Genomic DNA, 22036 nt, shown 5'->3' on the forward strand with positions numbered 1-22036 from the left:
ACCCCTCACTGGGGCCCCTGCTCCTTGCCTGGCTCCTAGCACATTCCGGGTTCTCCTCCTGATCCCTCCACACCCTCCTGATCCCCCCACACCCACGCAGCACACCCCGCCACTGTGTCCCCTCTGTGTCTGGTCACACACATAGACCTCTTAAACCCAAACTGGCTTTAATGAGAATAAAATTTTTTTTAAAATATATCTCTGGCAGGGCAATGGAGGGGAGGGGTTAGAACCAGGCACAGTTCAGCATTTCCCTAGAGTCTCCATACAGGCCCCTCAAACTGCACCTGTTCTCATCGTACACCCCTTTCTATAGATGTAGTCCAGCAGTTGTCCATTCCTTTGGGAGGTGGAGGGTTTAGGGGTGCTGGCCCTCCCCAGATCCCATCCCTCAGTTCCTGCCATCTGTTCTACTTCCTAGGACTTGTTGGAATTGGTCATCCTTCCCTCAACAACCCTAATCCCTCTGAGACCCTGGTCTCACACAGGAGCCCCCTGTGCCCTGCTTCCCTCTAGTTCTCACAGGTTTTGTTCATCCCCAGTGCCATCTCCCCATAGTCTTCCTATTAGCTCTGCCAGCCAGGCCTTACTCTCATATGGAGTCCTCTGACTGGACTCCAGTCCTACTGGTCTCTGCTCTGGAGAGCCCACAGTCCCAGCTCCCCGAGGCCCCATTCTTCTGGACCTGACTATACAAGGCAGTGCCTGAGTTGTGGCCTTTGCTGCCACTGCCAGTTTCAGTACTAGGTTCAAGGAAGACCAGGCCTTGGGGCTTGGGAGCTAGGAGAGGCTTTGCGCTCCGAGGGGGGGGCACAGCATAGTCATCAGTGGCTGGGTTGTAGGGGAGCTCGTAGCCCTCCTCCTTCACCCGAGCCTGGCACCACCATGCATCCTTGGGCTCTTGAGGCAGGTCATAAAGGCCTCGGGAAGGGGCTGGGGCCAGGCCCTCAGGTTCGTCATAGATGGGGTCTTCTTTGGGGTCCTTCAGGTTGGCCTTCTGCAACTTCTGCTGTACATGCTCATACAAGTCCCAGTAGAGAGGTTTCTTCAACTGCGCCCCGTCTCCTGCCCGAGCACGGGTGCTGTCCAGGGGGTCTGAATATAGGGAGTCCTGGGAAGGGCCTGGAGGGATGCGCAGGGAGTCTAGCGGTTCAGCATACAGGGATGGGGGGCTGCACAGGAGCTCCTGAGGGCCACAAGGAGGAGCCAGCTTCCCTTCTGCCACTTCTTCATGGGAGTCAGTTCTCAGGACATCATGCCCCTGACCAGCCTTTGCCTGGGCCTTCTGCTGACGGATGGCTGTCTCAACTGCCTGAAAGATGTCATTTCCCTGTGCCGTCTGGAAGGTGAAGGTTCCGGGGCCAGACGGGCAACGGCGGCCGGCCTCAAAAGAGAACATAACCTGAAGGTGGTATAGAGGGAAGCATCAGAGGAGGTGAGTCACAGGGCTGAACTAGGTAGGGAATCTGAAGATACCATCTGGGGAGCGGGGGTCACAGGGTAGGCCAAGAAGGGGGGTCCCAGAGAGCAGAGCTTCCCACCTTCCTGTCCTGTCCCACCCCACCAACAACTGCCCAACCCAGCAAGCCCTCTCTGACAGCCGTCCCTGACGGTCCTCACCCCCCACCTTGTCACGGCCATAACGACGCAACAGAGTGTAGGGCCAGTAAAGGAGGGGCTCCAGTTTCTGACTCTGGGTGCCCATGGCCAGAAGAGTCAGCCTCTCAGCCTCTGTCCTCAGCATGTAGGAGCCATGCAGGCCACAGCGTTCAGCAGCCTCAGTCCTCTGCACGGTCACCCAGAACTGAGATCCTGAAAGGAACACTAGATTAGATGCTTAAAAGAGTTACTGGGGACTAGGGTGAAGGAATGAGGACCCGGAAGGAGTCAGAAGCAGAGTGTCCTGGCACTCACTTGGAAGCCAAATCTTCCCTTCCCTATGGGTCCATGAACCCTCTAATCACTCCCTTCCCAAGGGCACTCCTCCTCCCCACTCCATCCCTGCCCGGACTTCTTGGGGTTTCTACCTTCCCAAGTGGGGCTATAAAGCGAGTTCTCCAGCATCTCCAAGGCAGAAAGTTTGGGTGGGTTTTCGGCAGGCGCCTGAGCCCAGCTGCCTTTCTGTCGTAAAGAGAGAGGGAGTGTAGAGGACCCCATAATCTCCCAGCGTGGCTCCCAGGGTCTGAGCCAGCCGGATGCATCCCCGCTTCGCCCCAGCCCCTCGATCGCACTCCCCGACCTCCTCACCGGAAAGGCATTTCGGCACAGCGTCTGCACCCAGGCGGCACTGGACCGCGCGTCCGCGGCCAACAGGTGGGAGCGCTGCGCTGTGTCCAGGCGGAAGGCTGCGGCGCCGGGCTCAGGGGGGCTCTCCACGGCCACGGGGACCACGCTGACACACTCTGCCAGGCGGATCACCTTGCAATCCAGGCGGCGCGAGCCCCCGCGGCCACCCCCTGAGCCCGACCCCTTGTGGTCAAAGAACTCGAGCCGGGCCACGCCGTTGGGGCTGGCAGGGTAGAGCACAGCCCAGGTCTTCCTCCACCTCTAAGGAGAGAGACACGATGGGGAAGGTGCGGGGCGAGCGCGGGCTGCCCGGGCCCCTACCGCGGCGGCTGAACGGGCTCAGACTGATTTGGCGTCTCAGGCTGATTTGGCGTCTGGGGCTTCCCGACCCGGGGCAAAGTCTCCCAAGGACGACGCCGCTCCGTCTCCCCAAGAACAAGGAGGACGTACCCCGACGCTTCTCTGGAGTGTGCAGAGCGACTTCGCGGGACCATCACCGGGCTCTCCAGCTCCCGGCGCCGCGCTCCAACCCGCGCCCGCTCCCTCCTGCTTTCTGGGCCCTTCCGCCCACCCCCTGCTCTGAAGGGGATCGGCAGCCCCTGGACCCCACTACCTTGGTCCCGAAGCGCTGACTCTGTAAAAAGAGCGGCCCTTCCATCTCAGCCCCGTCCATGGCCCCCGGCGGTCCCTTCGGCGCTTCCTGGCACTGCGGGCGGGAGGCGGGACGGGGCGGGTCGCAGGCGGGGCCGGACTCGTCAGAGGCGTTCCCGCCCTTCCCTGCCCCCGCGGGCCGCGACAGGGGGGAGGGAGAGGTGCAAGAAAGACCGGGGTCCCCAGATAAGCTGGGCGGCCGCACCACCTCCGGGCCCTTACCACGGCCGTGGGGCGCGCACAAGTGGCTCCGCAGAGAGAAAACTTCGGGTTTCGGCCAGACAGCCCCGGCGCCTGGGAAGGGGGCTGCGTGTGACGTCTTATGCCCTGCGTGACATCAGAGTGAAGGCCGTGACATCACCCCGAGAGCGCCTACGGGCACCCTGGGGCCCCAGAGGGGCCACGTGGGCCCTCATGGCCTCAGTTCCCCTCGCCCGGCCCGCCCCCAGCCCGGCCGGAGTCGCAGTGTTTACCCTCCGCGAGCCGGGGGCGTGGGGGAAGGGCTGGGGGCTGGAAGGCTTCCCGGAACCCCGAGCCCAGCGGCCTCCCGCCGCCACGGGGGCTGCCGCCCGGGCCTGTAGGCGGCCCCGCGGCCTCTTGCGTGTCCAGCTACCCGACCGCAGCTGTCCGGCCTCCAACCTGCGGGAAAAGAAAGCCTCATTGAGCGGGCCGGGAGGGCGTGGGGGGGAGGGGGCGCGGCTGCGGCCAGCTCCACCCGGGAGGGGAGGACCGAGAAGAGAAAAGGAGGGAACTGGCTAGGGAGGAATCCAGGGAGAAGGCGGAATGTGGGAGGGCTCAAGGGGATGTAGGAGGGACGAATGGGGGGGGGGGGTCCGGTCTCCCCTGTCCGAACACTTTTTTTTTTATCCTAGGACTGATCTCCGGGACCAAGACTCTTCAACCAGCCCCTAGATCCCTGCTCAGCCAAAGGTAGGGGAGTCAGGCTAGCCTGCCAGAGGAGGAACAGGGTTATTAGGGATGGAGAGGACGGTGGAGGGACCAGGGAAAAAGGATGGAGTCGAGGGGAAGCCAACCAACTGAGGGTTTTATTATTGTCAAAAAGGAGTGAGACACTAGAAGAGTGGAGAAATGGGGAGGCAGGGGTCGTGTAGGGTGTCCCAGATGGGGCAGTCGGGAGGACCTTGAGGCTAGGGGCTTGTCTGCGAGGCCTCAGCCCGGTGCCCCCAAGCCAAAATATTCTCAGAACAAAGATGTCTTGTTGGGTTGTTTATCTGGGTTGGGGGAAGCATGTTTCAGTGGGCCCCTCACTGTGGAGGGGCTGTTGTGAGCCCCAGACCAAGAGAGGGCCTTGGCTTCCTATCAGATCAGAGCATTGCCTCCCGTTGCTCGGTGACAGCAAAGGCGGCTCCAAGAACCCCACCCCATCCCCCTGCCCAGCTTGAGGCCCGGCCCTCCTGGGCCTCTTGACCCTGCCCTGCATCTGAGAGCCTGCGTGGTGGGAAAGGTGTACAGCGGGTACTCCTTGTGGTCTAGTGTCTGCCTTCCTTGCCTCTGGCATCTGGTACTCTGGGCTCCACTCCTGTTGGAGGAACCAGAGATCTGAGGGTCTTCTGGGTCCTCCTTGCCTGCCTCTCAGCGCAATCAGTGGAGCTGTCAGTCCCTCTGACTGGCTGAATGGAGTCATCAGGGTCCCTCCCACATCTGCTCCTTGACTCCTGTCCATCCCTCTCCCCCTCACCTGTTGCCTGCAGCTTTCTCTCTGGCACCTTAATTCTGTGTGCCTAGCATTCTCCCTGTCACCTTCTAACTGTCTTCACTGTGTCTGTCTCTCCTGCAGTCTCTTTCCATTGGTCTCCCTTTCACTCCCACACTCTCCCTTCCTCTCACATCCTGTCTGTCTGGGTCTTCCTCTCTGTGTGTTCTTGCGCAGTCTCCATCTCTTTATCTCTTTGTTTTGACCATTCTCTGACTCTTGGTCTCTAATTACTGTCTTTCAGTCTCTGGGTCTCTCGGGCTGGGGAGTAGGGGTAATGGAGATGATGATGGCAGAACTAGGGAAGGATGTTGTGGGACATAACAGCTGATGGTGAGGGTTTCAATATTTACAAAACGGTGGGGAGAGCATATACCTCTCCTCATCATCCCCCTCTTTCTCCTCCTCTCCCCAGTGTGGGCCTGGGTCTTTCATCCCTTACCTGTTTGACTTTGTGTCTCTGCCCTTGTTTAATATATTTCTGTCTTATTTAGTGTCCTTCTCTCTCACTGTCTCTCTATCTCTCTCTGGTATGTCTCGGTGTCTTTCTTTCGTGATATCTCACTTGGACTCTGGTCTTAACCTCAGCTTCTCTCTCACATTCCTCTCCCTGGGGCACCCAGGCCTTCCCTGCCATGCAACCTGTCAGTGTCTGGAAACAGAGTACGTGGGGGCTGCTGCTGTGCCTGCTGTGTGGCTCCTGTCTGGGGTCTCCATCCCCAGACGGAAACCAGGGGCTGCGGTTCCGGCTGGCTGGCTTCCCCAGGAAGCCCTACGAGGGTCGTGTGGAGATACAGCGTGCTGGCGAATGGGGCACCATCTGTGATGACGACTTCACACTGCAGGCTGCCCACGTCCTCTGCCGGGAGCTGGGCTTCACAGAGGCTACAGGCTGGACCCACAGTGCCAAATACGGTGCTGGAACAGGTGAGCAATGCCCCCCAGGAAGAGCCAGGTACCCTGACTGCCTAAATGACACCTAAGTGCAGGGAGAGGAGCACCAGAATGACACAACCACAGGGACACAGGACACCAAGAAGAGCTGGAGTCAAGAAAACCCATGAGTGACACCCAGCCAACACAGTCACTCACCAGAGCTGTGCGACCTTAGGCTGATCAGTTGCTTTGTCTGAGTCTCACATGCCCCATGTGTAAAAATGACTAGATGATCTATAAGTTCCTTTGTTTTGCAAAAGGGTGTGATTCTACAAAGCCATGCACAAGGGCAATTCAAGTACAGCTTGCTCCATGGGAGGCTGAGAGCAGGTAAATGATGTCTGAGTGTCCCAAAGCCAGAAGGGATCCCAGATACTGCTGCTGATAAAATCCAGTTACAGGCGACAGCTGAAACGCACAAACTGGAACTGAGTAAGGACAAGTAAAATGCCTAGGACAAGTCTAAGTGTGGTTGGTAGGGGATTAAGAGCAATTCTGACTGAGGCCTGGGAGTGCTTGCACTGTCTGAGACCACAGTAGGACTGATGGACAGAGTTGGTGCAACCTGACCCAATCCCCCAATCCCCACTGGCTAGACCACTTCTGAAATAAAGTGTCTACTCATAGATGTCAGATTTTTCAGAGACGCTAGAAAACGGAAACACTGTCAGAGAAGAACTACCCAGATGTCAGAGATTCAAAAGCCAAGTTATAAGGAAGCATAGCTGGAGAAACCAGCCATCTTTAATCTGGAAAGAAAAAGCCTTAGATGGCAATTACATGATGGTCATCTTTAAATATAGTAGGGTCAGTCATGTGACTGAAGACTTTTTCTGGATGGCATCAAAGGACTGAATCAGACTGACAGAGGAAAGTCTTATAGAATCACAAGGACTTTCTGATGGTTACAGTGACCTGGTGGAGGTAGATGTCCCAGTAGAAGCTGGGTAAGCCCTGTTACGGAATGCATGAGGGGGTCCCTGCACATTGGCTGGGACACAAGGCCTGTGAGGCTCCACCCAATTCAGAGAAGAAGTTAATGATATTCAGTGTGGTTCAGGCAGGGAGAACACCAAGTGGCATCACGGCAACACAGGCAGGGCAGCCACATGAGAAAATGTGTGAGTGAGGTGAAAGGATCTTTGGTTTCCAGGTCTCACAGACTGGGCCCAAACTCCTAAGCCTCCTCACGGCTGTGTGGCTGTGTGGTCTTATGCAGGTTACTCAACTTCTCTGAAGCCCAGTTTGTTTATATAAAACAGTGATAATATCTTCCAGGCAGCACTGTTCCAAGATGACAACATAGGTACAGACCCTGGCAAAGTGCTTGGCACAATTGTAGCTATCATTGAATGTGTAAGAACTGATCAGAACGTCCGTATCGATTCCTGTTTATTTGCCCTACTAAATTCTTGGGGCTCCCTCCATCAATCCCCCCTTCTCCCTCCACAGACTCCTGTTCCTTCCCCACCCATTATCTTCCCAGAAAAGTGAACTCATCATGGCCAGATGTGAAGCCCCAATGCTCATCCCTCCCACCAGCCCCATCACACCCCATTCTACCTCTCCAAGCCTTTCTGTCCCTCCATCTCTGCCTCCACAGGCCGCATCTGGCTGGACAACCTGAGCTGCAGTGGGACTGAGAAGAGTGTGACTGAGTGTGCGTCCCGGGGCTGGGGGAACAGTGACTGTACCCACGACGAGGATGCCGGCGTTATCTGCAAAGACCAGTACCTCCCTGGCTTCTCAGACTCCAATGTCATTGAGGTCTGCCATTCACAGACACACACACACCCCACCCAGGATGGCCAGACAGGGAGGGCTATGGGGTGGCTATATGTGGTTAGAGAAGATACTAGAAGATAAGAAATCCCATATGCCCCAGGGGATAATTTGGGTTAGTGGGAGGCTTGGAAGGGGGGCCTAATGATAGAAGTCTTGAGTGCTGTAAGGTCCAAGTTTAGCATTAGCTTTCAGGTTACTAAACTGTCATGAGCCTCTCCAGTTCAGTCCCTGGTCACCCTGGGGCATCCTGTGCTCTCAGTTCCTCAAATGTTCCTGCTACCCTACCCTGAAACATCTCCCTCATTACTTTCTCCTCTTCCTTCAAGGCCTAATTTAAATGCTACCTCGTCTGTGAAGTGCCCCGGCCAGACAGAGCTGGGGGATCTGTGATGGGGACCAGTGAGCTTCCCACTCCTTCCTCAGCTCCCTCAGCACCCGCATCATGTCTCAGTGCACAGCATAGCCCTTCATTCTCAGGGCTGCAGGAGAGTCAGGGCACTCCAGGCTATGGTTCCCCGAGAGCAGACAGCTCGGCTCTCTCCTTGTCTCAGCCTCAGAGTTCCCAGAGGGTGGCAGAACATATCAAAGGAGGGAGGGTGCTACTGGAGTTCCTCTGCTGTGGTCTCATCCCAGGTCGACCATCACCTGCAAGTCGAGGAGGTGCGGCTTCGATCAGCTGTGGGGCGGGGCCGGCGACCCCTGCCCGCGACTGAGGGCCTGGTCGAAGTCCGGCTTCCTGAGGGCTGGCTGCAAGTGTGTGACAAAGGCTGGAGCGCCCAGAACAGCCACGTGGTCTGCGGGATGCTGGGCTTCCCTAGCGAAAAGAGGGTCAACACGGCCTTCTACAGGTGAGGTGCTGCAGGCGCTGGATGGAGCAGACCGGAATTTGGGGGTCTGCTCTTTGAGGAATGATGTTAAGAGACCCTGGAGAAGGTCTGGGGCCTTGGGGGGACCCAGGGGTCTGGAATAGGAGGAAAATATGGGAGCTGTTGCTAAGCTGAAGAGTTGGGAAATCTTGTGGACCTCAGAAGGGCTTCCAACGGGGATCTGAAATGGGGACCAGTGAGGTTCCCGCCCTTGCGGGTCGCCAGCCAGGGCGGGGCTAGTGGCTGCGGGTGATGCATTCGGTTGGCAGGCGGATTTCTCTCCTGGGCTCGTAAGGCCACACCCACCGGCTGGCGAGGGGTGGGGGCCGGGGGACTACGTGGGCGAGGCCTGGTGGTGGGAGGGCCATTCCCAGAGCGGCGGGAGGCTCCTGGAAAGTGCTGGGGCCCGCCCTCAGTCCAGGCCGCGCCCGGCGGGTCTGGGAGCCCCTGAGCCCTCAGCACTCCTCGGTGAGCCCTCAGCACTCCTCGGTGAGCCCTCAGCACTCCTCGGGGGATTTCTTGACACACACTCCACCTTCCAGATAACCCACCTTCCAGATAACGCAACAAGCTGGGCGATGGTTCTGTGCCTATAGCGTCTTCTTTCCACAGTGCCTCTAATTTGGTCATCTTGAGCCACAGGAGAGCCTTTGGGAGCCATGCCACTATTTGAAAATCTTTACAGTGTCTCTCTGTTGGAAACCCTGGTGGGGTAGTGGTTAAGTGCTACAGCTGCTAACCAAAGGGTCGGTAGTTCAAATCCGCCAGGCACTCCTTGGAAACTCCATGGGGCAGTTCTACTCTGTCCTGTGGGGTCGCTATGAGTTGGAATCGACTCGACGGCACGGGGTTTGTTTTTTTTGGTTTTTTGGTCTTTCTGCCATCTTCTATTTTGCTGGCTAACAATGCTTATTTTCTTCAGCTCTTTCCTAGGTAGGCCCATTTGGCAGAAAAGATCTCTTGACATCTAGGTGACCTGCCACTGGGCACACTACTACAGATGTGGTCTGACCCGGGCAGGGCACAGTAGCCATGCTCCACTTTGGTTGGACCATGCCCAGCTTTTGCATTGCCTTTCTGCAAGGCAGCATCACACTGTGCATAGTGAGCTTGCAACCACCTACAGCCAATTCAGGTCTTATACCTTGAGTTTACCCTATTGAATTGAAATATTTAAAAACCATTAAACAGCTCTGAAGATCCCATGACGTTATCTTGAATCTTGACGTTGTTTGCCCTCTGTCATTCCACCCGTTCTTCTCTGGTTGACAGACATGATAACCGTGCCTTCTGGCTTCTTCACAATCACTTAAAATCTTTGCAATGTTTAAAACCAAGAGTCCGCTCTTCTTATGAAACTTACCTCCAGATTTACAACAAGCCTTTAAACATCAGTTGTGAAATACATTTTTTCATCCAATCGGGAGCAAACTGGCAGCACGATGACGTAGCAGATAGTCACCAAATGAACAAAACAGACAAAAGTCCCTGATCTCTAATGAAATCATGGGAGCTTTTGCAGCTCTTTGCTAAAATCCAGACGCACTTTGCTCACAGCCCTTCTCCAGCCTTCCAATGAATAACCCTATGAAAAATGAAATCACGGTGGTTTGACTGAGCTTATTTTTATTTTTAGGTCTCTTAGGGTCATCATTTTCCCTAAATTTCCCAAACTTTCTGTTTAGCAACTTATTCCAGAATATTACTTACTTGTCTGTAGGTTGAGGAGTTCTTTTTCTTCTTTTTGAGAGTCAATGAATTCTTCGGTCTTTTCCACACTTGCCCAAATTTTCCTTGCCTTGGCTCTGAGACACATCTGAAAGTTCTTTCAGCCCCAAAGGAATACCCTTCATCTCCCCTTACTGTCATCTGTCTTCAGGCTCTATTTCTCTGTGCTTGCTCTTTAACTTTCTTAATCCAAACACCATGTTCTGAAAGGCTGTTGTTGTTGTAGTTGTTGTTAGGGGCCATCAAGCAATTCTGACTCATAGCGACCTCATGGGACAGAGTAGAACTGCTCCGTAGGGTTTTCTTGGCTGTAATCTTTACAGGAGCAGATCATCAGGTCTCTCTTCCTTGGAGCTGCTGGGTTGATTTGATCCACCAACCTTTTGGCTAGCAGAGGAGCACTTAAACTGTTGCAACAACAGGGCTCCTTTCTGAAAGATTAGTAGGATTTCAATTGCAGGCATTGCAGGTGAAGAGGACAGCATGGACAAAGGTGCAGGGATTCCTTCATTTCTTATTTATTTACCAAGTGCTTACTATGTGCCAGGCACTGTCATAGACACTAGGGATTCAACAGTGAACAAAACAGACAAAAGTCCCTGATCTCATGGATCAGGGGAGAAACAGACAATAAAGAAAATAAGTAAGTAAAATTATAAAATGTGATGATGATAAAAAGAGTGTAATGGATAAAAATAAAGCAGAGAAGGTGTTAGGAAGAGGGAGTGGGGTTGTAGTTTTAAATAGAGTGGTCAGGGAAGGCCTCTTTGAGAAGGTGTCATTGGGAAAGGATTTAAAGGGGATGAAGGAACAAGCTATGCGGGCATCTAGGTGAGCATTTCCAGGAAGAGGGGTCGTAAATGAAAAGATCCTGGGGGCACTGGGGCCCAGGAGGAGGGGAGACATTCTTGTCATGCTGCAGAAGGCCGTTGTGGCTAGAGCTTAGTGAACAAGGGAGAAAATGACAGGAGGTGATAGGGAAAGAATGGGGAGGCAGATCGTGTAGGCCCATTTTGGAGATTTTGCTTTTTACTCGTGCAAAATAAGGAACCACTGGAGGGTTTTGAGCAGAGGCATGACATCTGACTTCCATATTTACAGGACTGCTTTGGCTGCTTTGTCAAGAATAAGCAAGAGGGGACAGGGTGAAGGCAGGGAGACTATTTAGAAGGTTATTGTCTCCTGAAAGCCAAGTAAAGAAAGTGAAAGGTGTTAGTGAGCCATGGAAGGGGGGAGTGAGAGAATGATCACATTCTGTGTATAAATAAAGGCAGAGCCAACAGGATTTGCTGATGGATTCAATGTGGTAATAAAGAGAGGAGTTAGGGATCCTCCCAAGGTTTTCGGCCTGAGCCAAGTATGGAGTTGTCCTCATCTGATAATGGGAAGACAGTGGATATAGCAGGTTTTATGTGGGGATGGGGTGGGGAAGATGAGGAACTCAGTTTTGGACATGTTAGATTTGCGTTTCTTTAAGGCATTAAAATGGTAAGGCTGAGTAGGCAATTGGGTCTATGACGCTAGAGTTTAGCGGAATAGAAGCATTTAAAGTTCTGAAACTGGACAACATCACCAAGAGAGTGAATGTAAGTAGAAAAAAAGAAACCCAAGGACTGAAGCTTGGGGAGCTTAAATATTAAGAGAATATTGGGAAGATAAGGGGGAACACAGAGTGAGGTAGGAAGACTAGGAGAGCCTGGTGACCTGGAGCCAAGGGAAGCCTTTCAAGAAGGAGGGTGCTAAACTGAGTCAATGCCGCTGATAGGTCTAGAAACATGAGGACTCAGCAACATGGAAGTCATTGTTGACCCCCCAGAGATAACGAACAGGATATATGTGGAAGACAGTAAATTGGTTTATGCTAAGATGTAGTGGAAGAAAGATTTGAATAGTAAAGTAAGGTCAGATAATGGGACACTTCTAGTGCAAATTGGAGGGTTTGTTCTTTGTCTTGAGAAAATTAAGAATAGACATATTTGTATGGGAAAGTGATAAAATAAAGTCAGTGTTTTCGAAAGTTTGCCTGATAGTAGTGAATGGGGAAAGAAAAACAAAAAATGCGGTAAGATTAGTTAGGATTTTGTTATAAAAATGAAGCTGGTTAGGAGATTGACCGCAAAGATAGAACAGATGCAGGGTGACTTGAGAGAAGAGACACCTAAAATGATTCTGCCCAAGAGAAGGGTGGTGCCATTGGGCATCTCTCTGGGTTTCAAGCTTATGTGAACTCACTTTCGAGGTGGCCATCCTTAGGAAATTTGAGACCCAGGAATTGTCCCTAAGTATATGTAGCCTGAAGTAGTGTCCAGAGATCAGGAGTATTTGCTGTAAATATTGGAATCTCTTCCCAAGTCTGGGATATGAAGTCTGGGAAAGGAATTAAAGTAAGACCTGCGAAAGCCGGAACCTGTGTAAGGCAGAAACCTGTCAGAGAAGGAAAATTAAAATATTTTCCACTGAAAGGGGCAATAGAAAAGTGGTAAGACTGTACCCCATCAAAGGCAGAAAACTTGCAAGACCAGAAAAACAAGGCAGTCCCATCGTGTTCCGGCTCTCACAGGTTTCACTGTATATTAAAGTATGGTGGTCATTCTTCTTGCAGAAAGAGAGATTACAGGAGCCCTGGAGATCATGTGGTGGGAATATGTTATAGATCTTCTTTCACAGGCCTAGTCAGTCAAAAGGAATATTCTCATAGTAAAAGTATAAAGGATAGATAGTTCGAATCCACCAGCCACTCCTTGGAAACTATATGGGGCAGTTCTAACTCTGTCCTATAGGGTCTCTATGAGTCAGAATCAACTCAATGGCAACTTTTCCTTTTTTTTTCCTACCCACCCTGGAGAAAGAAAATGCATCTGCTAGCCTTTAGAAGAAGTTGGTAAGCTTTAGGGAATAAGAAACTCAGAACCTGATATATTTATCATTTTTAAACTTGTTTGGCTGGTTCCAACCTAGCACATGTGACAGCTGTAGAATTTTAGATGAAGTAAGTAATTTACAGATAGTTGTACCAGTTACTGCTCTTTCGCAGGTAAGGAAATTGAGGCTCTAAGAGCTTAAGTACTATTTAAGAAATCACTCTTCTAGTTCATTTCAGTTCAACAGACATTTATTGAACTCCTACTATATGCCAAGCAAGGTGCTGAGAATACAAAGATGAGTAAATGATGGGAGAGGTAATTGGGTACCAGATTATAGAAGACTTTATAAGCCATGATAAGCGTTTGGGCCTATATAATAAAAGTAATGGGAAATCACTGAGGTGCTTTAATGAGGAGCATTGCAAGATGACATGATCAGGTTGTGACTCTAAAAGATCACTTGGATGTCATTTTGGAGAATGGCCTAGAGCAAAGTAAGGGTGAATGGTTTGGAAAGATATTAAGGAAGCAAAATGGAAAGGACTTGGTTATAGACTGACTTTGGGAATGGAGTTTATTTTTTGGTTTATTATATTTTATTACATTTTTGGTTACATTAAGATACGTTAAGTAGAAACAAGATGGCAATTGAATATGCAAGGCTGGGTGTGAATGAACGATATAAAGAGAAGGTATGGTGTGAGAAGTAAAGAATGCCCAAAATCCAGCTCCAAAAACTTAAATGACTAGATAGAGGAGGAGATGGAAAAGAAGACCAAGAAAGAGCAAGGAAGGAGCAAGGAAGCCCAGGAAGGAGATTGAGAAGAAAGCAGTGTCAGATGCTGCTGAGAGGTCAATAGGATGAAGACTAAAAAAACGTGTACTTGAACAAATACCCTGCAGTAGAACTTTTTGCAGAGTGATGGGTAGGAGAAGCCAGAAAAGATTGGGTTAAAGAATGACTGGGAAGAGAGGGTATGGAGACGGAGAGTATTGACAACGCTTGAAGAGAGTATTGACAATGCTTGAAAAACATTGCTGTGAAGAGGAGGAGAGATGTGGGATGGAGGGTGTGTATGTGTGTGTGTGTTTATAGGAGAGCTTTGAACATGTCTAAAAGGATTCAAATGAGAAGGAGATGTTGTATACAAGAGAGAGAAAGGATCATAAGGGATAAAATCAGAAACAGTTGGCGGGTGACCTTAGAGAGGAGGGAGAGATGAAATGAAGAACAGGATGTACAGATGTAGGTGAGTTTTTGTTTGATGGTTGAAGGATCAGATGATGGAGGAAAGAAGCACATCTGTGAATGACGAAATGTAAATCAAGACAAATATCAGCACTGGCCTTAAATAAGACCATTTAAATAATTTACAGAAGAAGTACTTCTGAATTTCCGGATAATACTACATTCTTCTGAGTACTGCTCTGGAGAGCCACATGATCTCTCTGGGTTCATTGGTGAAAGAAAGTGCGAGGTGTATTTCATTTTAGACATATTTGAGTAAAAGGCATTTGGAGAAAAGGTTTCGTGCTATATTCATAAGATGAAAGACACCAGATTCTTAATACTGTCTCAGGAAAGGGACCTGGAGTTATTGTAGACTCTGCTGGAAATGTCGGCCATATTGGATGTTTAGCCAAAAGGCCAACTAAATGCACTAAGTACATCCTCAGGAAGAAGCCAGGGCAGGAAATATCAAATAACTTCACCTCTGTGTTTAAAAAAATATATACGTATATATATATATACATATAAATCCAAAACCCAGTGCCATCGAGTCGATTCCGACTCATAGCGACCCTATAGGACAGAGTAGAACTGCCCCATAGAGTTTCCAAGGAGCGCCTGGCGGATTTGAACTGCCGACCCTTCGGTTAGCAGCTGTAGCACTTAACGCCACCAGGGTTTCCATATATATATTTTTATATATAATTTTTTAATTCATTCTAGTGCATCTGTACCCAGCATACTATGTTCACATCTTACTCCTCAAGAGAAACAGCAGAGCAGGAACATGTACAAAGAAAGAACAACTAAGCTGGTAACAGGAAATTCCACAAATGTGTAAGAATAGACAGATGAGGCCTGCATTCATGTATAAAGAGTTGGACAGAACAAAGAGGGGCCATAGTTAAAGTCTTCGAAATTACAAGAATAATGAGAGGAGAAAGAGACCTAAAATCCAGACACTAGCTTTAAGGCATCCTCTTGAAATAGGTCAATTATTTAGGCCAATTAAAAAGATAGAAGGCTTTAGAATTTATTTCCCTGGAAGTAATTTTGGGAGATAGCTCAGTCTGTGAATCACCAAAACATGTGCGGTTGGAATTTGGGTAGGAGGAGTGCTAATATCTCAAGCCAACTGACCTCATATTCCCCGGTCAAACCAAGGTAACGTCCTTGGTTATCCAGCCTTGGTCCTGGTCCACTGGCCTGATGCCTGGACAATGCCAGAAGCCAGAGGCATACAAGGAAAAAATGACATACTCAGCCTCTTTAGTCATGACCAGGCTGGTTCTCTCTCCTAGCCTGGTCAGTCTGGCTGTCCTAACAATTCTAACACCTTCTATTACACCCCTGCCCTTAGCACCCCCTCCCTAAGTCCACCCTAATTGCTGAACCCAGAGTGCTTCTTCCTCATCGTTCCTTAGCCTGATTTCTATGGGTCCTGGTATAAGGACCATGAAGAGTAGGGCCTCAGAGTATCTGATGTTATAATGTCCTGCCCACCACGAACCCTTCGGAATGATGGAAAAGAAATCTCGCCCCTGGTCCCAGACGCACCAGCCTTTTCCACTTGGTTCTAGACTGATCCTGATTCTACTATTATCCATCTTATCCTCACAGAAAGTTGAGGAAGCGAGCGGCCAAAGCCTCGGCCCGACGCCCCAAGCCCCTTGGAAGGTAATGGGGCAAGAGCCCCGGGACCTCCTGCTCGCCCCTGTGGCCCCAGAAGGTGGATGGATGGATGGCAGCCTATCCATGTCCATCCCAGAACCCAACCTGATCAGTTAGTGATGTGACTGGGGAATGGCCATCCCAGGGGGGAGAGGAGGAGAGGTAGCGCTTTGGTCTTAGGGAGCACAAGGAGGAAAGAATGTAATTCCTCAAATACCTTGGATTCCGGCCTCAGCCACCTGCATTCCTCCTCCTTCTCCCAATGCTCCACCTCCCTTAATTCACCACATCCCATTCCCTGTCCACCCTTTACCTTTCCTCTCATCTCCTCTCCCTGCACCCACCTGGACCATGGGACATAACGGCATTTACTGGTGCTGAATCCAGAGAGCAGCAGGAGGTTCTGAAACACAGCTCAGCAGTGCTCAGCAGGCAGCACGTGCGGAAAACCCCCCGCCATCCTTTGCTTTTGCCCCTTCCCACCCTCAGCATGACGGGTCCCTCCCAGGAACAAACAAAATAACCCTCTACCTTTCCTGGGCCACAGACGGAACCATTACCTCCACCAACTTCTTTCTGCTTCTTTCAGACCAGCCACCGAGCTTAAAGTCAAACCCAAACCCCAAGCAGGCAGGGACCCTATCGAGAGGTAAATTGAGTTCAGTTTGGCTGGAGAGGAGAGGGAAAGGCCGAGTAATGAAGTTGGAGGAACTGGGTGTATTCGGGGAGGGGGCCAGGAGAGGGCTGTTTACTGAACGAGCTAACCAGGCGGCAGAGGAGGAGCAGCTGCTGTCACAAATCACCTTCCAGATCATTTACCCAAATATTAAGGCTGGCCTGATGTTGGCCTCTGGAGACTTAATGCTTGTCACTGGATCTTTTAAAATCTCAGTAGAGTTCATCCACTCACTTCCCTTGTTCATGTGCTTCTCTGTCTTTCCCCAGTGAATCGAGTAGGTAATCTGCCACTTTTCTCCTTCAGATAGAGGCCATGCTTACCTCTTCCCAAGACGTTAAGTTTGCCTAAGGGGTCACTGTTCCCATCTTACTTTTTTTTTGTTGTTTTAAATAAGCGCCACCAACCTACCTAAGATGGAGGTGAGACCCAGAGACCACTTTGGAACCCTTACCAGGGATGGAATCCTGCCTGCATCTCTTCCCCAGTTTACGGTTAGACTCCCAACTCCATCATTGTCCTCCTGGGTTCCTTCAGGACTTAAGGGAGTGGAAAGCTTCCAGCCCCGGTGCTTACACCGGTAAACATGGCTTCAAAAGGCAGTTTGCACATTTAAAGTCTCCTTGATAACTTCTTCAGCAGTGACTGAGGTGCAGAGAATTCATCTTTCTATTGTCCCTCCTCTCCCCAGCATATTTGGGGATCACCCAGCGGTCCCTCATGTACCTTATTCCCCAGTCCTCCCTCTGGTGGCTTCAAAGGTGCTCAGAATTTGGGGTGTTCTTTTAGTGCACTTCGAGCTTAGGGTCGTCTTCACCCAGCATGGCCATACTCTGGCCTTCCCCGACTTCCACATTAAAGGACGCACTGCAGTTTTAACTTTGTTAGTTGTGGGGAAAAGGGGAGGGAGGAGTTTAGAAGATACATGTCTTTTTCCTGTGATGGCCTTTTTGAATTTTATTTTAGCCATGCAGGACTTAGGGAGAGTACCTGATCTCTTTGACCTTCAGAATCCATTTCTCCTGAGCTTCCACAAAGGTATTCTGTAAAGTCTCCAGGCTTCTCTTGTCTGTTCTGTGTATATACTTTTCCCCCTCTCCATGTCTTCCTAACCAATGGCTTCAAGTCCTCATATTCCTTCCTTCCTCCAACATCAAGTGATGGGCACATCAGTGCAATAATTCCCCCCACAAAATCAGCCTCCCAGGCCCAGGCCACCAATATCAGGCCTCATCTGGTTCCCTTCCTCTCTGGGCTAGAACCAACCACCATTCTAAGAAGAATATAATTCTCTCATCCACACACCTCATTGCAATCTCTTGCTCCATTGATGTTGACAAGCAAATCCCCTCATTCACTCAAGCATTTCTTTGTCGTGTTTCCAACCTTTAACGTCTCTAGTTTAGTCCCATTTTCCTGCTCAGGCAGCTTAGGGAACAGTCTTTCTGTTACGTTTAAACTGAAGAAGCATGGACTTGTTCAAGACTGTCATTCTTGGCTCAGGGCCTGGCGTAGCTTTACCGTTTGTTGGTCACATCTGCCCTTCTTCTCTGGTCACGTGGTTGCTCCAGCTTTTGCCTGTCCTGCATTTATGCATTTTCATTCCTGCATCTGCCAGTCTAGTCCTTCTTGTGTCCATTCTCTGGTCTGTTCTTCCTGTAACTGCCCATCATACTCTGTCCTGCGTTCTCTGGCCTGGAAGCCCCTCTGGCCCCTAAGAAGCCATTTGGATTTGCTCACTCCTTTGGATCCTGACTCATTCCTCATTTCAGTCTCAGCACAGTAGAGGGATCGCTCGCTCTGGCTACTCAGGCTTCCTGTTTGTGTCAGCCACACCCTCCTGGCCATCTCATCCAGCTGGGCAGCCCTGGCCCCCCTTTCTCTTTGCAACACAGCCTTAGCCTCAACCTCCATTAGGGCCAACTATTTGGAACAAGGTTTCTGTCAGGCAAATCACTACTAGTCATCCTTCCCATAGGGCTCTTCTGCTGCCAGAGGTCCCCAGGGGTCTTCCTGTCTGGGTACTCTAGGCTCTTTCAGCCCAGAAACTTGGCATTTCCTTTGTCTCTTTGGAGGGAAACAGAGAAGAGAAGGAGGGAAGAAGGGAGAAAGTGGTCAGGAGAGGTTGCAGGGTGGTGAGGCATGGAGTGGGAGGAAGGTGTGGGCAGAGAGGCAGGAGCATTGTTTCATCCTGCTGTCCCCCACTCCTGTCCCCCCAGGCTGCTGGCCCAGCGGCAGCAACACTTCTTTGGTCTGCACGGGGTGGCGTGTGTGGGCACAGAGGCCCACCTCTCCCTCTGCTCCCTGGAGTTCTATCGTGCCAATGACACGATCAGGTGCCCTGGAGGGGCCCCTGCGGTGGTGAGCTGTGTGTCAGGCCCTCTCTACGCTGCTTCCAGTGGCCAGAAGAAGCAACAACAGTGGAAACCTCAGGCGGAGGTGTGTGAGACAATGACTATGATCTTCCCCACCCCAGGTGGAAAAACCCCTAGCCTGGCCATCCCCTGACTAAGCACAGCCCTGACCTTCGAAGACAGAGAGGAACATTCCAGGGAGTGGCCACAGACCTGATACCTCCCCTCCCTGCCTCCACTAATCTCATGCAATGCCCATGTCTATTTAATCCTCTCCACGCTGATGTTTCCATTCACTGCTGTTGGGCACGTCTCTCTCCTCTGTAGGTCCTTGTGCGTCTAAAGGGTGGATCCCACCCTGGAGAGGGCCGGGTGGAAGTCTTGAAGGCTGGCACGTGGGGCACAGTCTGTGACCGCAAGTGGGATCTCCTGGCAGCCAGCGTGGTGTGTCGGGAGCTGGGCTTCGGGAGCGCTCAAGAGGCTCTGAGTGGTGCCCGCATGGGGCAGGGTGAGGGGCATGGAGGTGGAAGGGAGAGGGAAGGAGGAGGTATATACTCCTGGGGGGAGTACCTTCCTTGGGAAGAAGGTTAGGATACCCCTGGGCAGACAGTGAAGGTGCAGTTACAGCCTCCTGATCTTTGACATCTGGCCCTAGGCATGGGTGCCATCCACTTGAGTGAAGTGCGATGCTCTGGACAGGAACCTTCCATCTGGAATTGCCCCCACAAGAACATCACAGCTGAGGACTGCTCCCATAGCCGGGATGCTGGGGTCCGATGCAACCTGCCGTACACTGGGGTGGAGACCAAGGTCAGTCATACTGTCCCCCTTGGTTCAGGTCTCCACCAGTCATCCCAGCCAGCCCTGGGCTCCAACCTGCAGTCTGATGTGCCCAGCCCACTATGCCAGGGGCCTGCCATCCTGCAGCTCCCGCCTGGTTCCACCACCACTATCTAGCTCTTTATGTGCCTCCAAACCACAGACTTCCACCCCGGTCCAAAAGCTTCCCCCAACACCTCCATTATGCGTCATCACAGATCCGACTCAGTGGGGGCCGCAGTCGATATGAGGGGCGAGTTGAGGTGCAAATTGGAGGACCTGGGGCCCTTCGCTGGGGTCTCATCTGTGGGGATGACTGGGGGACACTGGAAGCCATGGTGGCCTGTAGACAACTCGGCCTGGGCTACGCCAGCCATGGCCTGCAGGTGAGTGGGAAGGGGAGAGGGAGCCAAGGCCATTACCTCCAAAGCCTTTGCCTGGGGCAGATGAGTGTGGATGTGATCCCTTGGCCTAGGAGGCTGGTTTCTGGGGCCTCAAGGAGCCATCTACCTATGTCCCCAGGAGACCTGGTACTGGGACTCGGGGAATATAACAGAGCTGGTGATGAGTGGAGTGCGCTGCACAGGGACCGAGCTGTCCCTAGACCAATGTGCTCATCACAGCCCCCACATCACCTGCAAGAGGACAGGGACCCGCTTTACCGCTGGAGTCATCTGTTCTGAGAGTGAGTGTAGGGTAGGGTGCTGCAAGCCCGTGTGTCTGGGCCACCCCTTTGTGGGGAAAGAGGGGGCTGAAATCTGGAGGGGTACACCTTCCCCATGGAAAATCAGCCTCATACACCTAGGGGTGGGCAGAAGCACCCCCATTTGTCCCTGCTCCTCAGCAGTGATTTCTAATACACTCCTTCGTTCTCTGGGGCAGCTGCGTCCGATCTGCTGCTGCACTCGGCACTGGTACAGGAGACGGCCTACATCGAGGACCGGCCCCTTCACATGTTGTACTGTGCTGCCGAGGAGAACTGCCTGGCCAGCTCGGCCCGCTCAGCCAACTGGCCTTATGGCCACCGGCGTCTGCTCCGATTCTCCTCCCAGATCCACAACCTGGGACGCGCTGACTTCAGGCCTAAGGCTGGCCGCCACTCCTGGGTGTGGCACGAGTGTCATGGGTGAGAGGGTAGGGGATCAAGTAGAAAGGCAAGAGCAAACGAGAGACTGAAAGGGCTGACTCAATAGGGGGATAGCAAGTGGGAGAAGGGAGTAAGATGTATGTAAACCTACATGTGACAGACTGATTGGAATGGTAAATGTTCACTTGAAGCTTAATAAAAATTAATTAAAAAAAAGAAGAAAGGCAAGAGCACAGGGAGTGGGCAGGCCTGCTGCAGGTAGGGAAGGAAACAGTTCTCTTGCCCCTTGTCCCCACAGGCACTACCACAGTATGGACATCTTCACTCACTACGATATTCTGACCCCCAATGGCACCAAGGTGGCTGAGGGCCACAAAGCTAGTTTCTGTCTAGAAGATACTGAGTGTTATGAGGGTGAGTTGGGGCCTAGAATGGACTAGTGTCTCCATCCCACAGCCTTTCCTCACACTGACATATACCAACCCCTTCAGATGTCGCCAAGAGGTATGAGTGCGCCAACTTTGGAGAGCAGGGCATCACTGTGGGTTGCTGGGATCTCTACCGGCATGACATCGACTGTCAGTGGATCGACATCACAGATGTGAAGCCAGGAAACTACATTCTACAGGTGCTTGGGGTCTGTCTGAGATGTCCAGATGACAAGTGGGAGGAACGTTAGGGGCACCTTAGGATTTGAAGACTACAACTGGGTGAAATGGCCCTTCTCGCACTCACAGGTGGTCATCAACCCAAATTTTGAAGTAGCTGAGAGTGACTTCACCAACAACGCAATGAAATGTAACTGCAAATACGACGGACATCGCATCTGGGTGCACAACTGCCACATCGGTATTTGATGGATGAGCAGTGAGGGGGAGGCCTTCGTTCTCTTTTCCTGACTAAGTTGTCTGTCTTCCCACCCACCTCTGGATCTCTCAGCCTCTCCATTTTGATCCACCCTGCCCCACAATGGGTCTCTTTTCCTGCCTCTGCCCAGAGTGCCTCCCACACCACCTGTTTACTCTGCAGGTGATGCCTTCAGTGAAGAAGCCAACAAGAGATTTGAGCGCTACCCTGGCCAGACCAACAACCAGATCATCTAAGGTGCCACCACCCTCTGCAAACCACCACTGGCCCCTAATGGCAGGGGTCCGAGGCTGCCATTACCTCAGGAGCTTACCAAGGGATCCCTGATGTCAGCAGGCTCACTGCACTCCCCCAGCTGTGCCCTAGGGATGTGGAACTGCCAAGCAGAAGTCACCACCCTCCCTGCTAGGCCAGCTGTCAGCATCTGTGGCCCAGCACCAAGCCGAGCCCATCACAACGCAGCGCCTAACTAACTGCCCATAACAACAGATGGCAGTGGCT

General features: G+C 51.7%; 2 protein-coding genes across 7 annotated transcripts; one reads left to right on the forward strand and one right to left on the reverse strand.

Moving 5' to 3' along the window:
• Positions 1 to 138: 138 nt before the first annotated feature.
• Positions 139 to 3242, reverse strand: DOK1 (docking protein 1). Of its 3 annotated transcripts, XM_049856839.1 has the most exons (6): positions 3160 to 3242; positions 2900 to 2992; positions 2248 to 2547; positions 2028 to 2121; positions 1628 to 1812; positions 139 to 1402 (listed from the first exon to the last, which is right to left on the reverse strand). In XM_049856839.1, the coding sequence occupies exons 2-6, from the start codon at positions 2957 to 2959 to the stop codon at positions 593 to 595; spliced, it is 1449 nt and encodes a 482-aa protein (XP_049712796.1). In that variant the 5' UTR covers positions 2960 to 2992; positions 3160 to 3242; the 3' UTR covers positions 139 to 592. The 3 variants fall into 3 exon arrangements, with proteins under 3 accessions (XP_049712796.1, XP_049712797.1, XP_049712798.1); XM_049856840.1 differs by lacking the exons at positions 2900 to 2992; positions 3160 to 3242 and having other exon boundaries at positions 2028 to 2117; positions 2248 to 2309; XM_049856841.1 differs by lacking the exons at positions 2028 to 2121; positions 2248 to 2547; positions 2900 to 2992; positions 3160 to 3242 and having other exon boundaries at positions 1621 to 1735.
• Positions 3243 to 3556: 314 nt separating this feature from the next.
• LOXL3 (lysyl oxidase like 3) lies at positions 3557 to 21782 on the forward strand. 4 transcript variants are annotated; one of them, XM_049856835.1, is made up of 17 exons: positions 3557 to 3587; positions 3810 to 3867; positions 5275 to 5578; positions 7191 to 7354; positions 8006 to 8220; positions 15682 to 15738; positions 16322 to 16381; positions 18628 to 18847; positions 19090 to 19270; positions 19418 to 19572; positions 19800 to 19967; positions 20104 to 20266; positions 20464 to 20707; positions 20967 to 21082; positions 21160 to 21296; positions 21406 to 21517; positions 21698 to 21782. In XM_049856835.1, exons 3-17 carry the CDS (start codon positions 5287 to 5289, stop codon positions 21769 to 21771), a joined length of 2358 nt encoding a protein of 785 aa, XP_049712792.1. In that variant the 5' UTR covers positions 3557 to 3587; positions 3810 to 3867; positions 5275 to 5286; the 3' UTR covers positions 21772 to 21782. The 4 variants fall into 4 exon arrangements, with proteins under 4 accessions (XP_049712792.1, XP_049712794.1, XP_049712793.1 ...); XM_049856836.1 differs by lacking the exons at positions 3557 to 3587; positions 15682 to 15738; positions 16322 to 16381 and having other exon boundaries at positions 3738 to 3867; XM_049856837.1 differs by lacking the exons at positions 3557 to 3587; positions 20967 to 21082; positions 21406 to 21517; positions 21698 to 21782 and having other exon boundaries at positions 3730 to 3867; positions 21125 to 21211.
• Positions 21783 to 22036: the final 254 nt, after the last annotated feature.

The sequence above is a fragment of the Elephas maximus genome, chromosome 17 (assembly GCF_024166365.1).
Source record: "Elephas maximus indicus isolate mEleMax1 chromosome 17, mEleMax1 primary haplotype, whole genome shotgun sequence".
Taxonomy (NCBI): domain Eukaryota; kingdom Metazoa; phylum Chordata; class Mammalia; order Proboscidea; family Elephantidae; genus Elephas; species Elephas maximus.